Source organism: Monodelphis domestica, chromosome 4, assembly GCF_027887165.1.
Source record: "Monodelphis domestica isolate mMonDom1 chromosome 4, mMonDom1.pri, whole genome shotgun sequence".
Taxonomy (NCBI): domain Eukaryota; kingdom Metazoa; phylum Chordata; class Mammalia; order Didelphimorphia; family Didelphidae; genus Monodelphis; species Monodelphis domestica.
Genome location: NC_077230.1, coordinates 110,653,057 through 110,669,564, shown reverse-complemented (window position 1 = coordinate 110,669,564; position 16,508 = coordinate 110,653,057). Strand labels below are relative to the sequence as shown.

Sequence of the window (16,508 nt, the reverse complement as noted above, 5' to 3'; positions counted from 1 at the left end):
TTACAATTTAGGAGGTTTATTAAAATGATTGTTAGAAATCAAGGAATAAAGAGGATACAATATAAAAACCACATGCCCATGGCTGATTTCAAACTTATCAGCTTACCACTTTATCAACTTACCAACATCACCCCTGGCTGCAAGCCAAAGAGGGCATGGGAGGAGTTATACCAGTTAAATACCAATAACGTGATCTTGCCAATGTGGAGACACAAGAGCGGTTATAGGGAATTTGGGGAAATACTAAGGACTTCTGGGGAATGAAGTCAAAGGTTCAAAATCTCCATTTATACAGTTGAGATTGTGTAGCTCCAGCCTTGTTGTCTGCCCAGAGAAAACTCTTAAGGGGAAAGGACTGGTCCCAAATGAATATCCAGCCCCTTTTTCCTTGGGCATACAAGACCTTTTCTCCTCTTGCTAACTCTGGGCCATTTTCCATGCTAACTTTATAGAAAACATGGTATCCCTCTTCCCTACCACACTTGCTCCCAGTTGTTCTCCTTTTCTTTCACATAACTGGGCATCTCTTATAGAATGGGAAAGGGTTCAGGATAAGTCCCTGCTAGGAAAGGACCAGTCAAGTATCACCACAGCTGGACTCTGAAACGCAAGCCCTGGAAGCCATTTATTCATTTATTGTGCTTGGGGATTGGGGGTGGGTAAGCACGTTCTGCTGAGGCTCCAAGTCATTCCAAGTTATTTCATGAGTTCACAACCACCTTTGTTCTTGCAAATCTTTATTGTGCAAAGCAATGAAAATGAATTACGATATATCTCATGTATTGTGGTTGCTAGGTAACACTGATACATACACGATTACAGTAGTGATTTGGGTCCAGTAGCCTCGAACCAACATTTCCAAAGGGATCCACCACCCAGGACTCCATGGAAATGTTCTTTCTGCCGCCCTTGTGACCATGCACTCATACAAGGTCAATCTCAACACGGGAGCATCCATGAGTCTGAGCTATGGCCTTCCTCTGTGTCTAATAATTGCTCTTACTCCACTCCAGACCTGAGGACAAATGACAGCAGTGCTGTGTAGTGGAAAGAACAGGGAGCTGGGAATCAGGAGCCCTGGGTTCTAAACCTGCTTCTCGTCCTAACTAGATATGGGATCCTGGAAGAGTGACTTCACTCTTTCAAGGCCTCGGCTTCCTCACCTGTAAAATGAGGATGGATAAGATGGTACATAAGGCTTCTTTAAATCTACCATTTGAGGAATCTGTGAGTCTTCCCTCTGGCCAGAGAAGGCCCATTTGTCAGGAAGTGATCCTGAATCCAATCCGGTGACAGCTATCCTGACCCAAATGGTTGGAGGGAAGGATAAGAAACCATTGCATGTGTTCAGTCTGTAAGTACCGAGAGGTGTAGGAATGGCTAGTCTAGGTTCTCCAAGCAGCTTAGGCTTTGTGACTCAGTGCACAGGAATGCTTTCCATCCTATGTGCTGTCCATATGCAAATAATAATAAATAGGAATACTAAAGTATAAAGGTAAAAGGGTCAGATAGCGTTTCATCATGAAGTCAGTACAGTGAAGCAGCATGGCATATGGCAAAGTGGGCCAGATCTGAGTTCAAGTCCCCTTGTAACCTTAAGCAAATTTTCCCCTCTCTGTGCCTCATTTTGCTCATCTGTCAAACACAGGGACTGCACTGGATGACCTCCAAGGTCCCCCTGGCTCTGTCTTTCTCTAATGATACTCTGTGATGTGCTGGTGCTGAGCGATATGAGAGGGAAGGTTCCTGTCCCCAATACAGGGGGTTCACATTTGGGGTCAGATGAGTCTACCCTCGGGTTGTCCATTTATTCCTCTACTCTCTTGGGGCAAGCAACCTTTGGGGATAATGCTAGACACAGAGGTACTCACTCAGGTCTTGGCAGTTGATGGTTTCGGTCTATCCTACAGATGTCACCTTCTTTTCTCTTGCTCTTCCCCCATCTCCTTCCTGCCAAACTCCCTTGCTTCACACCCCACTTTGGGCCTGGCTAAAGCCACTGAAATTCCAGGGGAACATAGACTATCTAACCCCTCCCTAAGACCCTGAAGAGTCAACAGGCAGAGGGCCTGGTGAGAAGAGTTTAACCGTAACTTCCCCCTCTAAAGCATGGTCTTATAGACGAAAGCTTGGACCTACTGTGATTTGTCTGACCCGGGCACCCAGACTTCCAATGGCCAGCCTTTCATCATGGCACACTGGAACACTGGGTCCATCAGCTCTCTGCTTCTTCTCTCCAACACTTGTCCATCCTGCCAGGCCCAGCCAGGTCCTGCTTCCTTCTTTCTGACCATGCTGGGGTGGGTGTCTGCGGCCTTCCTAGAACACCTAAGGTGTACAGCCTTCGTTTCTTTATCTTGTTAGAAGTTATGGGTTCCTAAATTCCTTAGGAGTTCAAGTCTTGTTTCCCCAACTGGATTGTGATCTCCTAAAGGGAAAGGACTAGGTCTTCTCCCGCGGATGTTGCAATGGAAACTTTAGAGCATTCTATAGATGGGGACAGTTATTTTGCCTTCACTTGGCCCCGCTATATTCTCTAGCGCAGGACTCTGCATTCTCAATGAAGACTTGTTTAATTAAACCAAATTCAGCTGGACCACACCAGCTGCAAGGTGGCCAAGCATCAGGGAGTGGAAAAGTCACCTCTGCATAGTTAGCAGTAAGGCATTTGGACAGTCTCGTGTGGCCCGAAAGCAGAGGATCTTCATATTTTTGATGTCATGGACCCTTTTAGGGGTCTGGTAAAGCCTAGGAACCCCTCTACAGAATTATGGCTTTAAAAGCATAAACTATGTAGGATCACAGAGGAAACTAGGTATATGGGGCAGGAAGGATATTTTTTCTCATTCCCATTCAAGTCCTGAAATCAAGTCAAGACACGTTGCCCTAAAGGAAGAACAGAACTCAGTGAGATGGTAATGAAACCAGGGAGAGAGAGAAAGAGAATGGGGAGCCCATCGCCCATTGAGCCACAAGATCTCCCAAGGAATGAAAACAAAAAGGAGCCGTGACTCCCAAAGGATTTGTAGTCAGGCCCATAAATGAGGACCTCATGTGTCTGGAGCACTTCTAAACATCAAGGAAATTTTAGTTGTTTTCCTATTTGCTGGGTGGTTCAAACTCAACCTGGTTGTTGCTAAAAAAAACCTCCAAGAGGATCCCAGAAACTAGAGGTGGGGGATGCCAGAGACTGTTTCAGTAGCAAAGGAGTGGTGGACTATAGGAGTGGGCTAAAACGTTTCAATCCCATCCGAGATCCTCGCTTTTCCTCTATTTTTGCAGCCTTCAACAGATTCTGCTGCAGCAGGTGCTCTCGGGGCAGTGTGTGTGAGAGACTTCAGGAAGAGGACGACAAATGTGGAGGAAAGGGGGCAGAAAGGAGAAGGCAGAAGGAATAGAAAGGGGAGGAGAAAAGGAAGAGGAGAGGAAGCACACAGGTGAGGAGCAGACAGGGAGGAAGAGATCCGCCCCGCCATGCTGTGGACAGAATCCAAGCAGAGGCCTCAGAAAGAATTTGAATCCACAGACTTGGGATGAGCTTTCCTGGAGGCCAGTTCAGACAGTTTCTTGAGCCTTTTCTTCAGCTCCAGAGGAAACTTCTCATAGCATTTCTTACAGACAGGCTTCATGTCAAACTCCACAAATTTGTTCCTTTAGAAAGAGCAAAGTTTTGACCATTAGGGACAGAGCTCCAAGATCAGCTCCATGAGACACTCTGGATGTTCATTCAGGAAAACTTTCCCACTGAATTCCTACATTTACTTTCAGTTGATAGAGTTTTTCATGGTCAAGGCTTCTAGAATAGCCTCTGCTTTTGTCTAGGGTGGCACCTGCCATCTTCCAGCTGTTCCTACGCCCTCAGCTACTCTATAGGGTAGCTCCTTGCTTGGTCAAGGCCTAGGCCACTTTGAGTGGCACTTTGGTGTAATGATAGATCACCAGACTTGGAGCCAAGGCCTGGGTTTGGATACTGCCTCAGACGCTTACTCGCTAAGCAAGTCATTTAACTTCTCTCTGCCTCAATGTCCTCATCTGTAAAATGACAATAATAATAGTATCTACCTTACAGAGTCATTGTCATCATTAAGAAAAATATGTAAACAGAGCAGCTAGGTGGCACAGTGAATAGAGAGTCAAGCCTGGAGTTGGGAAGACCTGGGTTCAAATCTGATCTCAGATCCCTCTGAGCTGTGTGACCCTGAGCAAGTCACTTAACTCTGATGGGCTAGGGCCCTTGCCCTTTCTATCTTAGAGTTGTTAATAGGATAGAAAGTAAGGGTTTTAAATATATAAGCATCTATATTTTAGTACATACAAAATATAATTATGTAGCATACTTATATAGAATTATAATAAGTATAATATAAATAAATAACATTCTAAACTTACTTTCTTTGCAAAAAAGCTTTCACATATATGCATATTTTTACATTTATATCAAATATGGAAAAGCTCTTTGCAAATTTTAAAGTACTTATGTATTTAAAGTACCCTATAAATACCAGCTATTGTTATTTTATTATTCTTCTCTATTTGACACTCTTCCAACAGCTCCACTGGAGTAACAAAAAGTAAAATGGGACCCGTTGGCCCCTGGTTGACATTTGTTTAATAGGGTCCTTCAATGGCCTCCCAAACCTCCAGGGTCCTTTGGGAATAAGGTCAACCCAGGAACTCGTGGAGAGAGGACAAAGTCGGCGATATCACTTACAAATATGTATCCACCCCGACAGACACCAGCTCTGTGCTCCCACCCCGGAAGTCCCTTAGCTTTCCCGCTGGCTAGGGCAGCGGTGTCAAGCCCAGAAAACCACCCACTACCATCATGCCTGTTAGAGTATCTTTTCATGTTGGTAGCCATTTCCCAGTTGCATTCTGATGGGGTTCAGGCCACGCTCAGGGCCTCTCGGAGTCTGCCGCCTGTGCTCTAGAGAATTCTCTAAGATGTCAAATGGAGGAGAAGGTGCCAGTGTGCAAGGACAGACGGCGCTTCCTCATGGGAGTGCCCTATGGGAACGCAATGGGGGCAATGGCTCCGGAGGGGCCGCGAGGCCTGGAGGGACTTACTTCAGCGTGAGTTTAATATTGCAGGTGGAGCAGGAGAAGCAGTTCACACACCAGGCCTTGTTGAGGGCTGACACCACTGCAAAGGGGACACACACAGGGAAATTATGTCAAGGCCCGCCAGCAAAGGCCCAGATCCCTCCCCTGGATTCCCCGAGGCCAGATGTGCAGGCAGAGACAGGGACACCTGGAACACACACACAGGCCGGGCCTTACCATCGCCCTCGATCACGTGGCTGCAGTTGTAGCAGACGTCCCCAAAGAGCTGCGGGGCAGAGCAGACACAATGGCGTTATTTGGGGCAGATGAAGGCCTTCCCCTGATCCCAAACCACCAGCTGCAGGGACCGTGAAGTAGACATTTCACAGAAGCCCTGTAGAATCCTCCTCACACGCCCATTGAAGCCCCCTGAATACTCTCTTATGTGCCTTTCCAGGCCCACAGTGCAGGCCTCGGAGTCCATCATATCGCCATTTGACAGCTCTTTGGAAGGCAGCAGCCCTCTGTTTATTCTTCCTTGTCTGAGCCCCGGGCACGTGGGCCTCCTCCTGACTGGGACCAGAGATCTAGGAAGGCCCATCCCTGCCTAAGAGAGGAGGGCCGAGGCCTGGCGTCCATGAGGGGCCTACTGTGTGCTCTGAGCACCCCGCCAAGCCTGAATGGAGTGCCACATCTTCTCAGTTTGGGTTTTTCTTCTCATCTGGTACTGATTTTGATCTCTGTTCTAAGCAGTCCCTGGTCTGGCTGTACATAGAAGCGACTCCCCCTTCCGTAGCGCCATCCCTATTTGTTCAAATATAATCTTTCCCTTTTCGGGGTGCTTTACATATCTAGGGACTGCGGGTTCTCTTGGTGAAGACACTGCCAATGATGTAAGAGGGGAGGCTCCTGAATGGTGGACAATGGATTCTGGGGCCGGAGGCCTCTCATTTCTTACTCCTGCACCTTGGATTCATGTAGCTATAGATATTGCTGCCATTTCCCACATACAGCTTTACCACAAAGACATCAAATATTAAAGTTTAGAGTAATCTGATTTGAAAGTCTTATCAAGTTCTTCATTAAACGTCTCTGTCTTTTCATCCTCCGGAACAGACAGTCCATGAAGTATAAAAGTTTTCCTTATTTTGTATTTATTTATCTAAGGCTGGTAGGTGATTCAGTGGATAGAGTGGGGGTCCCATAATCAGAAACTCATTTTCCTATGTTTAAATCTGGTTTCAGACACTTACTAGTCAGGTGACCCTGGGCGAGTCACTTAATTCTGTTGGCCTCAGTTTCCTTATCTATATAATGAGCTGGCTAAGAAAATGACAAACTGCTCTGGAATCTTTGCCAAGGACACCCCAAAAGGAGTCATGAAGAGTCAAAAATGACTGCCCAAGAACAAATTATTTTTCTGTATACATATTCATAGTGGCCTTTTTTCAAATACTTATCATGAGCCCTGCAATACAAGATTACCAAATAGTTCATGAAATGATGCTTCTTGTTGCTTTTGGACACATCATATAACCAATTCCTTTATTTGCTTTTCTAAGGAGAATCTAAGAGCCATCCCTCCATTTAACTATAATTTCCTTTTGTCTTCAGGTTTCTTTTACTACAAGAATCCAAGGTATATATGAATCAGTTCCTCCAAGAACATGTCCTTTCACTGGTGAGTGGATCTCACATTTAGAATACCAGTAACTACTTTCATATTGACTAACTGCCTTAAAAACTATCCTACACTCCCTTTTCCTTCACCCAGACACTGTCACTGCAGAAACAAAAGGGACCACAAAGGTCCACAGACCACTTGTGTATTTTTCTTTATTTGGTGGGTTTCCACGACCAAAGAGTTAATTACAAGTGACCAGCCTGTTGGTGACAATTCTCTCCGTGCTTCACCAAGCTGATTCTCAGGATATGGACATTGTCGGCTGCAAAACTGTACTTGAAGTTTTTCCAGGATGCCAAAATCTTCTAAGATTTTATACTCTTTTGGGGTAGTCTTCAGAAACTTGGCCATGCCACAATGAGATATTAGAATAGGATTTGGGGTTCTTGTGTCTTTCATTAATGATTTAAGTTATATAGAATGTGCTTGTGAACTTTAGATTACTCCACCCTACTTAGTCTAACAAAAACAAGAATGTCTACACCCATACTTAAGGATTAAGTATCTAGGAGGATGGCCTATGATAGACATGTGTTAGCAAATGACAAATCAGAAACAGCTGACAGACCCCTGGGCTGTCCTGTGAATTTCAAAATTACTCCACCCTATTCAGACCATTCTTTAGAAGATTGGATTTAGCTATTTCCTGATCAATAACAATAGAAATACTTGGAATAACAGAATCAGGTCTTGGAAACTACATTCTCCACCCTACTCAGTGTAACAAGATTAGGAAGGGCTGCAGAAAACTCAAGATTTAATTATTTGAGAATATGGCCTTCAACAGACATGTGCAAATAAAGGACAGACCTCTGGGCGGTCCTAGGTCAAACTAGAGCCACCATTGGCACATGTGAGACGCAGGAAGTGAGGTAGAGAATAGCCTCTGGAGTTCTCAGGACTTCCTGTGAGGAGGGCTAGAGTTAGTTCGAGGCTGGTGCTTGAGGTTGGAGGAGCCCCGCAGACTGCTTTCCTTCAGATTGGTCATGTGAGTGATAAAGACTGATCCCTTTCCTTGCCTTGGCTATCCAAGGCCTTAACGCCCGCTTTGGCTCAGCCTGAGCTAGAGGGGTTCTGAGTTAAGCTTCTTTCCTTCTCTCTTTCTCTCTCTTTCTCTCTCTCTCTCTCTCTCTCTCTCTCTCTCTCTCTCTCTCTCTCTCTCTCTCTCTCTCTCTCTCTCTCTCTCTCCCCCTCCCTGCCTCCCTCTAACACTTTCTTCCTCCTGTTGTAATTAAAACACCATAAAATTTTGGCAGCCGACTTGAGTGTTTCATTTAGGAATTATATAAGTGAATTCCTTGGCGACCTTAAATTAATATATATCAGTCTTTCAAAGTGATTTCAATATCACAATCCTAAATCAAGCTTAAGCTACCATTGGTACAGGTGAGACACAGGAAAGTGATGTAAAACCATCTATATATTTCACATCACTTTCTCTCTCTGACCTCTTTTGCGGTGGAGTGGTGGCTGGCAAAAGTTTGCTGAGTGTCTTGGCATCTTGGCATGGCAGCAGCTATTGTCCAGTTTAGCGGTGAGTTTCCCTTGATACCACACTGGAGGAAGCCTAGTAACCTAGTTCAGGTGAGGTCTCTTCTCTGAGCTCTCTCAGAGTTTAGGCTGATTTTTCCTCCTTTACCTTCCAAACACTATCTACTTAGAAGCCTCTAATCTTCAGAAACCTTGTGGTGGAGGACTTTGAACTCCCCCTGGCACAGGCCAGGCGGGTGAAATCCTATACCCTTTCCCTCTCTCTTCTCTTTGATCTCTTCCCTCTATATTGATTAAACCACCATAGATTTCAAAACTGACTTGGGTATTTTATTTGGGATATCCCCTGGTGACCAAAAACCAAACTTAGATTAGGTAACCACCCTAAATTATCCTTATAGCTGGTCCAAAGGAAAAGGGTTGACCCACATGCTTTACCCTGGTGGCAATGAGGAGAGGGATAGACAAACTCAAGAGTCCTTTAAGTTTCCAAAAAGAACAGAACAAGTGTTGTGCTTATTCAATGACTGGATGGATTTTAATCAGCCCACCTGCCCCATGGGGTCCTAAGAGATCACCATCCAAAGATCCCCAATGATATCCTCAAGACATAGTCGTCCCAAGGTGGGTCAAGCTTACCTGGTTGTAATGCGTCTCGCAGTATGCCAAGCCCTTCTTCTCATAGTGCCGATGACCCAGGAATGGTTTCTCACATTTGGCACAGACAAAATGCTGATGAGGAAGAAAACGGTATCAGTTTCCTGAGAACCAAGTGTTCACCCATTCTGTATAACTCCTAGAGATACAAATCCTTAGTCACAACTTGAAAGAAATGTCCAGGTCCTTGAGCTCTAAAGCTCGAACTTCAAGGGGTTTCTGAAGCAACCTAGTCCAATCACCTCATTTTTCAGATGGGGGAACTGATACCCAGAGAGGTCAAAGGACTTGCCTTTGCTCACAGAACTGTCTAGGATGTCACTTGTGGCTCAGACTCTGGAACTTCTTCCTGAAATTATGAGCCATTTGTGGGTTCTGAGAACTGTGTTGTACCCAGTGTAAACCTCAAATTTCCTTAGACTTATAAATGTTGGAAATTTCACCATTGGGATATTTCATACTTGGAAAATTTCTTACTGATAGTCTATTGGAATGGGAACCCCATTGGCATGGGAGGTTCCTTCTCTTCCCTTCTTAAGAGTACTTTAGGACAGAAACCCTTTGCTGAACAATGGAAAGGACTTTGACCTATGCTTAAGCATAGAACAGGAATTTCTTTGAGTCTTGATTGATTTAGAATTGATACAATGGAGATACTTGGAATAAATCTCCACCCTATTCAGTCCTAATAGGATTGAGTAAGGGCTGCAGCCTAGATCAAAATTTAATTATTCCAATCTCTACCATACTCAAGTTAACAGGATTTAGAAAGGGCTGTAGCAAAGGAGTATAGATTTAATCATTTGAAAATATGACCTTCAACAGACATGTGCAAAAGCCAGAAACCTCTGGGCGGTCCTGGGTTAAGCGAGAGCCTCCATTGACAGGGAAATTGATGAAGAGTGATTGGTAGATGTGAGGACTGAGGGGAGGCAACTTGGAAGGTTTCCTTAAAGATAGGAGGGTCTGGAGACTCGGGGAGAGGATTGAGTTTTTGGGGTCGGTGTGGTTCCTGGACTCTGAGGAAGCTTGCTCTGAAGGAAGCTGAAGGTGGGGGCCTCTGAGACTGTTTCTCCATTTTGGACACGTGAGTGAAAGGGACTGATCTCTTTTCTTTGCCCCAGCTATCTAAGGGCTTGGGCCTTTTGGCCCAGCCTAAACAGAAGGGGTATTTAAGCCCTATTCCCTTCTCTCCCCTTTCTCTCTCTATATATATCTCTAATTCCTTTCTTGCTCCTATTGTAATTAAACTCCAAAAAGGCTGACGGCTGACTTGAGTTTTTCATTTAGGAATTACATAGCTGATTCCTTGGCGACCTTAAATTAATATATATCAGTCTTTTAAAGTGATTCCCTTGTAACATTGTGGCTGACCACACGGGAGTCTAAAGAATCCTCTCAATAAAACTTTTTCCTTGCCTTTTTACTATACTGTTTCACCACTTAGTCTTTTTTTTAAAAAAAAAAAAAACTTGGCTTAAAGACACAGCTGCTAGAACACGTGAGTATAAAAAACTTTTTCTCTTTTCTCCTTAAGTTAAATTGGAATCAGCAGTTTTTTCTTTTTCTTCCCTTTAATCTTAAGGGACAGCTGGGTAGCTCAGCGGATTGAGAGCCAGCCCTAGAGGCAGAAGGTCCTGGGTTCAAATCGGACCTCAGATACTTCCCAGCTGTGTGACTCTGATAGACAGAAAACAGCTGTTTTTAAATCTCAGCAACAGGACTCTAAAGTCCTGGCTGGAAGAACTGTTTCTAAATATCCTTTCCCTTAAGGAACAACTTCCTGGATTAAAAAAAAAAAAACCCTGTGGAAAGTTTGTTGCTTTGCCCTGCTCCCCACGTGTTTTGTGAAATTACAAAATATACATATAAAAATGAGTACTACATTCTTTGACAATTATATGGCAGCTGAAGAAGTAGGGGCATTGAGGAATGAAGGATACCTCCAAATTTTTATATTAATAGGTACTGTCATTTTTGTACTCCTCAATACTATATTTAGAGATGAAAAAATAAAAAATATTGAGGATAAAATAAAACAAAATGAGGATAAAATAAAACAAAATGAGGATAAAATAAAAAAAATGAGGATAAAATAGAAAATATTGAGGATAAAATAGAAAATATTGAGGATAAAATAGAAAAAATTGAGGATACAATAGAAAAAATTGAGGATACAATAGAAAAAATTGAGGATACAATAGAAAAAATTGAGGATAAAATAGGAAATATTGAGAATAAAATAGAAAAACTTGAGGATAAAATAGGAAATATTGAGAATAAAATAGGAAATATTGAGGATAAAATGGGAGATATGGAAGATAAAATAGGAAAAATTGAGGAAAAAATGCAAGCCCAATTAGAAGATCTAAAATGTTTCTTACAGGATCAATGGGCAAACACCCACTCTACCAGAAACAGACCTGTTTCTGAACCTTTGAATGAGGAAATTTCCTTCCCTGAAATAGAGATGGAAAACACCTTCCCTATAGCCCAGTTAACAGACTGCTTCTCTCGTGCAGTGCAAATCTTGTCTGAATTTAATCCCCAAAACCCTTCCCCTGCAATCCCAGCTTCTCATGTTCCTTCTCCTACAGAAAACCAAATTCCAATGCAAGGGAGATCTTGTCCTCCTAGAGAAACCTGTCCTTGTCAAACTGACCCACAGGTGCAAAATTCAACTAGAGGCCTGTTTCCTCTAAGAGAAGTACCTGAAATAGGACGAAATGGGGATGTGGTGACTTTAAGACATAGGATACCGTTTACTCCCCAAGAAATAAATGAATTTACACGAAATATCCCCACATATGAACAAGATCCTTTTCTAGTAACAAAAAAGATGGGAGACATATTTTTTCAATATAATCCGTCTTACAAGGACGTTGAGAGCTTACTACAGGCTTTTTTAAGTGAACGTGAAAAAAATAAAATAATTGCTCATGTCAACAAAACCCGGGGGCGTAATGCAGCACATTGGCCATCTCAGGATCCCGAATGGGACTATAATAATCCTGAGGACTATCTACAACTATACCGTTGTAGAGAGGCCATCCTCACAGCCATGAAGGAATGTGCGGACAGTACAGATAAGTGGATGGAACTGGAAAAAATTAAGCAAAAGGAAAACGAAACACCCTCCAGATTTATGGACAGAATTATCGAGTTTGGGGACAGATACTTAGATTGGGACTTAAATAAAGAGAATAGTTTAAGACAAGTTAGAAGAATCTTTGTAAATAATTCATGCAAAGTAATTAAAAATTATTTTAAAACACAATGCCCAAGATGGTCAGATATGGACCTTGAAGAATTGCGAAAAACAGCTATATATGTTTTTAAGGGAAACGAAGAAAAGGAGAAAGAGAATAATGATGACATGGAGGAAATGAAGAAAAAAATGAGATGTGTAATAGATAGGATAACTAAATTAGAAAGTGGGCATGATAATGAACCAACGACAATTGCCCCTCTCCAGAAATCCAATTATCAATCCATTACTTGCCACTTCTGTGAGAAGAAGGGCCACAAAATGATGGAATGTAGAACCTTTCTTAAGATGTTTGGAAGGAATACACAGTTTAATAATAGTTTTAGAAATAATAACTATAGAAATTATGATAATGGTTATAGAAACCAGAATTCTAGAAATTATAATAATGACTATGGAAATAACTATAATGAATATAGAAATAAGAACTTTAGAAACCAGAATTATAGAAATAGGAATTGGGAAATTAATGACAATGCTCAAATTGAAGAAAATTTTAATGATAATACTCAACAATATATGAGAAATGGCGCTCGTCCAAAAATTACTCGAGGTGCTAATGATCCTCAGAGAGGTGCCCTTCAGGAGGGTGCCCAGGGAACTTCCCAGTATAATAAAGATGATTCTTCTTAGATTGTATTGATTTTGTTGATATTAATTAACCTTTTTCAGTTTTTTTTTTCTCCTCTCCAAATAGTAGGAAAGATGAATAAAGAACTTAAGACTATGATTGGCAAATTATGCACTGAGACCCATTTAAAATGGCCTGAAATTCTCCCTCTGGCCCTATTTTATCTTAGAAGCAGGCCTAGAGGAGACTTACATATTTCACCATTTGAGATGCTTTTTGGACATCCGCCTATACAGGCTAAGCCTTTCTCCCCGGCTTATACATCGCTATTAGGGGGAGATATTACTATTGCTTCCTATATACAGGAGTTACAGCACAAACTACGTGAACTTCATGAATCTGGAGCTGCAGTACAAGCTGGACCATTAGACTTTTCTCTGCATGACCTGAACCCAGGAGATAAAGTTTATATCAAGAATTTCAAGCAAACTGGAGCAACTGAACCTTCATGGGAAGGACCATTCCAAATATTATTAACTACTCCAACATCTATAAAGATTGGAGAAAGAGACTCTTGGATTCACTGCTCACATGTGAAGAAAGCATCTTCTTCTAAGACTGATTGACTGTATCCTATCATATGAATTGTGACTCTATCTTATCATATGAATTGGAGATAATAATCCATCGACAAATGGATGCTGTTTTTTTTTCAAGAATATATTGAATTACTGATTTTTTTTCTTATTTTTTCTTATTTCTTTTCTTTTATTTTTTTATCAGAATATTTGATTTTTTTTCTCATTTTTTGTACTGAAGGTACACATAATTAATATTAATATTTTTTCCCTGCAGTAATACAAGTTAATATATATACTCTTGCTATAATATCAATATATGCCTAAAAGCTTTAAACTATGGGAACCTGCCATTTATTGATAAAATATTATAGGACTGTGATTAATGTTTGTGTCTGATTCCAGGAAAAGGGATAAAAACAAGGAGCACAGACTAAACCTGAATAGTGCCAATAGAGCACACAAGAAATATTAAAGTGAGACTCGAGGTTGCGACGCTTAACTTATGTTTAAGTCGTAGGACTTCCTTGTATCTACACTCTTTTCGAAGTACTCAAACAAGTACAAAGCTTGACTATCATGCTGGCTCCCTATATCTCTGAAGGAAAAAAAAATCAGACAAGGGAATGACATTTCCCCATCAAAATAGAATTCTAATTCTTTTCTTCTTATATTATGGCAACTTCCTGTAGTCTTGGCTACAAATGGCTAAGTGAAATATTACTGTATTCTGTCCTACATACTTGTGGGATAGAAATTACTTTAAACTGGACCTATACAAGGCCTATTTTGAATTTTTCTTATGTTTTTGGTTATTTTTCTATTCTTTTGATAATTGACACATACACCCCCATAACTGAACATTGCATTCTGAGCTAAACTTGATATATTTTTTTTTAAATACTTACTTCAGGGGGGATTGTATTTTAATTTAAAATCTAAGAATTTTTGAATTTTTTTTTTGTTTGAGATTGTATTTTTATAAAAATCCAAGACTTTTGTTTAAGATTTTACTGTTATAAAAAAAAAAAATTTCAAGGATTTTGATTTTGTTCGAGAAAAGATCTTCAAGAAAGAAGCTTGAAACTTTTATATCCAGAGAATGAACTGTTGCAGAAAGATGCCAAAAACCTACACTTCATCAAGAAGATCAAGAATGAACTTTGGATGTGATTGATTGGACTGAACTTTTGATTGAACATTTATTGTAACATTTATGCCAAAAGGGACTGCCCCTAATTTGGCTTTCTGTCAATGCGCCTAGCAAACATTGGTTTTGCTTTCTTTTCTTTTCTATTTCCTCTCTCACTATTCTAATTTCTCTTAGAAAATTGAATATTGTGTATATCTTTAGTTAGAAGTGAATTTAGAACTACAAAATGATTATGTTAAATGATCAATGGGGAGACTAGTCTCCCAATGATCATCAGGGGGGATTGTAAACCTCAAATTTCCTTAGACTTATAAATGTTGGAAATTTCACCATTGGGATATTTCATACTTGGAAAATTTCTTACTGATAGTCTATTGGAATGGGAACCCCATTGGCATGGGAGGTTCCTTCTCTTCCCTTCTTAAGAGTACTTTAGGACAGAAACCCTTTGCTGAACAATGGAAAGGACTTTGACCTATGCTTAAGCATAGAACAGGAATTTCTTTGAGTCTTGATTGATTTAGAATTGATACAATGGAGATACTTGGAATAAATCTCCACCCTATTCAGTCCTAATAGGATTGAGTAAGGGCTGCAGCCTAGATCAAAATTTAATTATTCCAATCTCTACCATACTCAAGTTAACAGGATTTAGAAAGGGCTGTAGCAAAGGAGTATAGATTTAATCATTTGAAAATATGACCTTCAACAGACATGTGCAAAAGCCAGAAACCTCTGGGCGGTCCTGGGTTAAGCGAGAGCCTCCATTGACAGGGAAATTGATGAAGAGTGATTGGTAGATGTGAGGACTGAGGGGAGGCAACTTGGAAGGTTTCCTTAAAGATAGGAGGGTCTGGAGACTCGGGGAGAGGATTGAGTTTTTGGGGTCGGTGTGGTTCCTGGACTCTGAGGAAGCTTGCTCTGAAGGAAGCTGAAGGTGGGGGCCTCTGAGACTGTTTCTCCATTTTGGACACGTGAGTGAAAGGGACTGATCTCTTTTCTTTGCCCCAGCTATCTAAGGGCTTGGGCCTTTTGGCCCAGCCTAAACAGAAGGGGTATTTAAGCCCTATTCCCTTCTCTCCCCTTTCTCTCTCTATATATATCTCTAATTCCTTTCTTGCTCCTATTGTAATTAAACTCCAAAAAGGCTGACGGCTGACTTGAGTTTTTCATTTAGGAATTACATAGCTGATTCCTTGGCGACCTTAAATTAATATATATCAGTCTTTTAAAGTGATTCCCTTGTCACACCAGGAAGGAAAGGGAGACCCCATTTAGGGCAAATCCTTAGAAATTGTAAGCCATCACTATTATCCCCAGTGACTATGGAGAGCAGGGTTTGACTGACTAACTAAAACTCAAAGATGATTCCAAACCTATGAGGATGGCTATTTTGTTTGTCCTAGGCCTGTGATTCCAAGTAGGGTAGAAAACTCTTCCAATCAATGCAAATCAACAACTATTTGGCAATTTGTAGTCATAGATGCCTTTAATGACTATAATCCTTTTAAAACTTAATTGGAGGACAGTGAAGTGGCTCAGTGAATAGAGAGCCAGGCCCAGAGATGGGAGGTCTCAGGTTCAAATCTGGCCTCAGATACTTCCCAGCTGTGTGACCCTGGACAAGTCACTTAACCCCCATTGCCTAGCCCTTACCACTCTTCTGCCTTGGACCCAATATACAGTATTGATTCTAAGACAGAAGAAGGTAAGAGTTTAAAAAAGAAAAAGAAACCTGAATTCAAGTGCTATCTCTGACACAAACTAACTGTAACCACAAATAAATCACTTTGATGAAATCTACTCCTACCACACCAAGAAAATAAAAAAGGTCTTACACAAGGGGCCCAGATATGAAGATGAAGCATCCTATAGTCCCTCCTCTCAAGAAGCTAAACATGGAATGAAGAATATTCTCTCAACTTTTTTTTTCCAATGAAGACAAATATTCATGTTTTGATTTAATTTTTAAAATTTTAGAAACAGTCAAAATTCAATTGGAGCCAAATCTGGTGAAGAAAATGGGTAATAAAGCTAAGCTAATGACTAGAGTCAGAAACAAC

The 16,508-nt window shown here is 41.3% G+C and overlaps 1 protein-coding gene across 9 annotated transcripts in view; it reads right to left on the bottom strand.

The window, feature by feature from the left end:
* LIMS2 (LIM zinc finger domain containing 2) overlaps window positions 1-16,508 on the bottom strand; it is a 101,922-nt gene continuing 85,414 nt past the window's right edge. For all 9 annotated transcript variants that reach the window (XM_056793707.1, XM_056793708.1, XM_056793710.1 and 6 more), the window contains 4 exons: window positions 8,858-8,950; window positions 5,281-5,329; window positions 5,068-5,143; window positions 1-3,651 (listed from right to left, as the gene is read on the bottom strand). In XM_056793707.1, the coding sequence (XP_056649685.1) occupies window positions 3,504-3,651; window positions 5,068-5,143; window positions 5,281-5,329; window positions 8,858-8,950 (366 nt within the window). In that variant the 3' untranslated portion in view covers window positions 1-3,503. The remainder of the gene's footprint in view (window positions 3,652-5,067; window positions 5,144-5,280; window positions 5,330-8,857; window positions 8,951-16,508) is intronic.